The sequence below is a fragment of the Fundulus heteroclitus genome, chromosome 21 (assembly GCF_011125445.2).
Source record: "Fundulus heteroclitus isolate FHET01 chromosome 21, MU-UCD_Fhet_4.1, whole genome shotgun sequence".
In the NCBI taxonomy this organism is placed as follows: domain Eukaryota; kingdom Metazoa; phylum Chordata; class Actinopteri; order Cyprinodontiformes; family Fundulidae; genus Fundulus; species Fundulus heteroclitus.
In genome coordinates this window covers 39,600,704-39,606,747 of record NC_046381.1, presented here as the reverse complement: position 1 = coordinate 39,606,747, position 6,044 = coordinate 39,600,704, and the positions used below count along the sequence as shown (strand labels likewise).

At 44.8% G+C, this 6,044-nt stretch overlaps 1 protein-coding gene across 3 annotated transcripts in view; it reads right to left on the bottom strand.

Moving 5' to 3' along the window:
* nebl (nebulette) overlaps positions 1 to 6,044 on the bottom strand; it is a 123,534-nt gene that overhangs the window by 85,320 nt on the left and 32,170 nt on the right. For all 3 annotated transcript variants that reach the window (XM_036124929.1, XM_036124930.1, XM_012854915.3), the window contains exon 4: positions 413 to 520. In XM_036124929.1, coding sequence (XP_035980822.1) covers positions 413 to 520 — 108 coding nt within the window. The remainder of the gene's footprint in view (positions 1 to 412; positions 521 to 6,044) is intronic.

Here is a 6,044-nt window from a genome sequence, read left to right as displayed (position 1 = left end):
GGTCAGAGCTTCTGTCTTCATGCAGACTCTTTGTCTCAACCAGGAAGAAAAGAAAACCTCCAGGAACAAAAACTGTCTAAAGGTCAAAAACTTTGGATTTGTTTAAATAAAACGTTTCTGTTTGAAATCACCTTGAGACCAAAAAAACATGTAAATTATTTCACTCTGCAGTAGCTGGAGACTTCACTCACCCACTGCTGCCAAAAGCCTGAAATCCTGAAACATGACAGAGTTAGTTTGTTCAGCAGCTGAAGGAGAGTTAAAGGCAGGAGAAGCTCCTCCTCAGCAGACAGCAGGGGGTGTTCCTCTGGATGTGGTTTATCCAGGTAATGCTCACTGACCAAACCCCCCCCCCCCCCACACACACACACACACACACACACACAGCGTGGACAGGACGCTGGCTGCATACGTTACTGATCTGCTCCTGAGTCCGTCTGAGTCTCTGCATCTCTGGGGTGTCAGACACCATGCTGAAGCCTCGGCCTTTGCTCTCCTCAAAGTCCTTCTTATATTTCACCTGCAGGAGAAAAAACAGCGACCGCGTTTCCTTAGAGGGACGTTCAGCTGCAAAACAGGAAAACATTAATTCTAGTGCTTCCTAAAGTATTCACACCCCTGAAGTGTTTGGATTCAGCCCCTCTGCTCCGACACCAGAAATAAAACTTCCTTCCTTAGTGAACACTGTGATTTAACCTGAGTCTGACTGCAGCGGCTCTGTTTCTGGCCTCAAAGGTTCTTCAGAGAACATCAGAGAACATCCAGCATCATAGAGACCAGGGAACCCAGCAGACGGGTCAGGGAGGAGGTTCTGGTCCAGTTTACAGCAGGTCAGGTTCTACAGAACCTCCCAGAGTTCTGATCATCATGTGGACCTGGAGAGAGGATGGACCACCTGCAGACCTACCAGGACATGGACGTCCACCTGGACTGACAGGCTGGACCAGGAGAGCATCGATCAGAGAAGCAGGAGGACCATGGTGGCTCTGGAGGAGCTGCAGAGACCAGCAGCTCAGGTCAGAAAAAGTCTCACCACAAATCAGGTCTTTGTTGGAGACGTGTAAATATCCTCAAGGCTGATAAAAATTATGTGTAACATGGAATTAGACTAGAATGCAATGGTTGTTTGTATTGACTGCTCTTATATATATATATATATATATATATATATATATATATATATATATATATATATATATAAACATTTCCTATATATTGTTCATTATGCCCGGTGAAACATGGTGGTGGCAGCATCATGCTGTGGGGTGGTACCTTCTTCAGCAGGGAATGTGTTGATGGGGAGATGGATGGAGCTAAAACCTGTCAGAGGCTGCAGAAGACCTGAGAATGGGCTGGAGGTTCACCTTCCAGCAGGAGAACCTCCCTGAACATGCAGCCTGAGATTATGGGATGGATCAGAGCAGAGCAGATTCAGGTGTTGGAATGGCCTAGTCAAAGTCCAGACATTAGTCCAACAGAGAGTGTCTGGCAACACTTGAAAACTGATGTTCTCAGATGTTCCTCATCCAACCTGACTGAGCCTGAAGAAGTTTGCAAAGCAGATTTCTGTGAAGGTTCTCAGTTATCCGAGTCATTGCAGCAGCAAACAGGCTTAAATCGGAGGTAACCGGACTTATAACGATGCCTATCCAGGGATTCTTGTCAATTCTGGTGGCTCGCACTTCATTGCAAAGAAAGGTGGACAAGTTCTCAGTCAGAGGACGTGCAATGCTGGTAGAGAAATGCTCCTAAAGACCTGCAGAGGAGCTGAATTCAAAGACAGGCCACACTTTTCAGATAATACATGTAAAAATGTTGAAAACCATTAATTTATTACTTGTACTTCACAATCAGGCTCTATTTTATTGATCTATAAAATCTGGATGTAATACAAGGATCGTTGTGGACGTGGGCAGACAGCATGTGGAATACTGAACATATTAATCTAATAATAGTTAAAGGAGCATTAATGGTGTTCCCAGGCACTGTATATGGACACTTCTTCAATAAAAGGAATAAAAAGATGTAAATTAAGGCTGCACATTTGTTCTTCAGCCAAAGCCAGGAGCAGAGAGACCATGATGCATTGCAGCAGGAGGTGAGAGGTGTGACGCAGCCGGGGATGATGCAGGTGATGTATAATGACACCTGAAGGTGGATTTTTACCTCTGAATGCGCCCACACAGCCGTAATAATTACAGCGCTCCACACCCAGAGAGCACAGCTACAATCAGCTCCATTCACAGCTTTAAATACGCTGCCGCTGCGGCGCCTTCAGCGCCTTCAGCGCCTTCAGCTCCTTCAGCGCCTTCAGCTGAGCAACGATGAAAAGGTAGGAAAGCTTTTATTCCTGGCTTTAAAATTAGATTTCCTCTTTAATGGCCCTCTGTGTGCAGAGCAGCTCTTTCAGCTGATGATCCGGTGAGATTATTTCCCTCCACAGGTGTAGTTACTGTAAAGTTTATCAGACACTTTAAGGCTCGCTTGATTCGTTCATACGCACTTTTACTGAGGAAACACTTTTTGTTTTTCTAAGATAAATGGCTTGATTTCTTAAAGGTTTAAAAAGACGTTTGTTAAATCGTTGAAAACAAACCTCAGCCTGAGTCTAACTAATGAACAGGAGACAGTCCTACACACGCCTCCTATCATCCTTTAACTGATCCCTGACTGCATGCCAGGTTTTCTGCTAATATCTGTTTGGTAATCACATGTAGGACCAGAAATCCTGGTTCATCTTTTGTAACTTTTACTGATTTGACAGCAGAATTATACAGATTTTGTGCTTTTTTTACGACAATCCAGTTAAATGTTCCCCCTCACAACAAAAAGCACTCAGACAGGTTTACTTCGATTTAATTCACACTGAACCAACCTAATTTAGTAAAAAGAGTCAGATTTGCATTCAGGTTTACTGGAAATTGAAGGAAATCATGGTGCCAGTAGCAGGAGACGTGTTATGTTCCCAGGGGGACGGTTTTAAGTGTGACACACATGGGGAAAGGTCTGTTAAGTTTTAGCACCTGTGTTTATTTAAATTCACAGTGAGCAGTAATACTGCAGAGTGAAACAGTGCTGCCTCAGCTGTGTAAATATGTCCTGGTTTTGATTCGACAACCTGACAGCTCCATTACCTGCAGGTGCGATTTGGAGGTGTGTGCGATTTGGAGGTGTGTGCGCTTTGGAGGTGTGTGCGCTCCTCTCCAGCTAAAAGGAGCCAGAGGACCGAGAGCAGCGCAGCAGTTATTGGTGAGTGAAGAGTGTAGATTGTTTTGCCGCTGCTGATCAGAGTGGTGTGATTCTTTTGGTTTTAGCAGAAAAGGTGGGCGTCACTGAGCATCAGCCAATCAGCCCAGAGTGGTACAACAGCCCACTTACAGCGCTGCCAGCCGGGTGTGGGTGTGCTGAGGTTGTTGCTTTGAATCCCTGATGACCAACCCACATATTACACATTGACCCTACTTCATGGACGGGCTGCCAGCCTGCTCCATTAACCGTGCTACTCTGTTCTTTTAATGGCTGGTGATGGAAATAGTCCTGGATGTTTAAATATTGAAGGTTGACTTGTTTTAAAAACAGTTTTTGTGTGATCTTGACCAAAGAATCCAGTTTTAGTGCAGATTTGTCGTCACACGTGAGGATAATTTCTAGGATCCTGCACCATTCAAACTTGTCAATTACCCACAGGGAAACCATTTCAGCAGCTTTCATGGTATTAATGTTTAACCTGCAAACAGCTCACAGATGTCTGCCATACACAAAATAATTCATGTTATAACACAATGTGTCCAAATCAGCCACAGTTTCAAAGTAATTCCCAAAACTTTCTATCAATTCCCATAATCAGCACAAGCCCTGAATTTCCCCCTAACTCCACAAGTTAACTATTTTCCTGCCTGTCCAACTCTATTTGTTCTCAATAACAAACCACACCATCATCGCTAAGGGACATTTACTCACAGCGGTGGTGGAAAACCCAAACTAATCTACTACCATGGTGACGCTGGTCTGTTCTCAGCCTGCAAAGACAGTCTACCGCCTGATAGGCCGCTGATAAGAGAGAGAAGCCTTCAGCCTGTGTGGAGATGCCAGAGGAAACTCATTTTTAATTCAGTCTCTCATCTTAAGCAAGAAAATGACCTTCTTTGACATGAAGCAACCCTAACCCAGCAGATCCAGATTCAGGATATAACAGCAAAACAACCTTTTAGTTTAAGATTACTTTTACGCTAAAGCAAAGTTAGTTCATCTTTGAAGTTTACAATCCCTTTCATGTCTGAGTAATTAATAGAGGAATCTGAAAGCAGTTAGATTGTGGACTGAAAGGGGACGAAAAAGGAACCAAATTAGTGAAAACTTGGAAGGTTCTTCCCTCCGTAGAAAGCCACAGTTCAAGATAAGATAAGTTAGGCTTTATTGATCTCACATTGGAGAAATTCATATGTCACATCAGCTCATTAGTCAATAATCAGAAGAAGGTGCCAAAGTAGGACAAGGTGCATCAGGTATATATAGTGTGTCCTCGTTTATACAGTGGATCAAAAAGAAGTAGATGAGGAAATAAGAATAAAAATACAAAATAGAAATAAGGCAGAGGATGTCTTATGTACATTCATGGTGACTTATATACATGTGTATTGACATATATTCAGGTGTAATAGCAGCAGAAGTCACTGCTGAAGTCACAGCTCAACAACCGCCCTGCTCCGCATGTTTTAGGCCTCTCTGCTCCAGCACATTTAAATTAAATGATTGCATGACCTCCTCAGTGGCCACCAATGTCTGCAGAGATCTGTTAATCAGCCGTTTAATAAAGACGGGTGGAGGCAGGGAACCACCTAAAACATGCAGGACACGGGGTCCAGGGCTGAGGAGTCCTGCTTCAAAGGGTTAAAATAGCTGAAAATAAGACAGAAGAGCTGGGTTTTAATCCCAGCTGTAAGCATGAAGAGGTTTTATATTAACTGTAATTCTCTGTATCTGCTGCCTCTCTGGCATCCTGCAGACAGAGCAGATGATTCACAGCTCAGTACCAGCAGCAGCAGAGGGACAGGCGGTCCTCCAGCACTTCACTTTGACCTTCAGAGGAAACGCTGCAGCTCATCTGGACGTAATGCCCCCCCCCCGCTGGAGTCCATCCTTCATCAGCAGCAGCCCATTAGGCCTCAGAGCAGACCCGTACGAGGCTGTAAAGCCAAGAAATATGACTCAGGCACTGGGAGCGTGTCTGTGATGCTGCTCTGCCTCCACAGCTTTAAGTCCTGCTGTCAGGACAAAGCACCGGTTCCTGCAGAGCTCAGGAGACAAACTCATCAACTAAAGCGCAGAAAGAGAGAACGGAGCTGATGCTGCAGACCTGCAGCGACAAACTGGACCTCTGCTGCCTCTGATGGATGCCTGCAGCAGAGTCTGGGTTTCTGGTTCAGGTCTTCAGCTTAGATCCTCCAAGTGTTTGGGACAGAGTGTGAAGGACGGTTCTGATGACTGAACAGAACTCTGGTTCTAAACTGAGCCAATTAAATCTTTAAACTTTCAAATCTAAACACATCAGTAAGTTGGATTCTGCATATTTGAGAACGCTTTGGTGCAGAGACCTCATAAAACATCCTCAGCTGATCATGTGACCTCATCATGTGACCTCACTGAGCAGAACTGGGTCACGGCACAACATGCGTGTGTTTTCCCAGCCAGGGTGGAGCGTCTGTGGGGTCAGGCCTGCTGCACAGGGGGGGCGTCTGCTTCATCAGCGTCCTGCAGGACGGCTTCAGCGTTGATGTAAAGAGACGTAACAATGAGCTCCTGTCAGAGCAGAGAACTGCTTCAGAACCGGCCGAGCTGCAGGACGGACACGTTTCTGACGACCACATCAAAAACCCAAATATCTGACGTACATGTTTACCCTGAGACACTTTTTATTTTCACACCTTTAAAATTAACTGTACAGAAATCACAGAGAGTAGTTTATTAAACAAAGCATCGTGTTTTATAGGCAGTTCGGCTTAAGATGCAGTCAGGACCTTGGAGCATGGAGCATGCTGAATGTT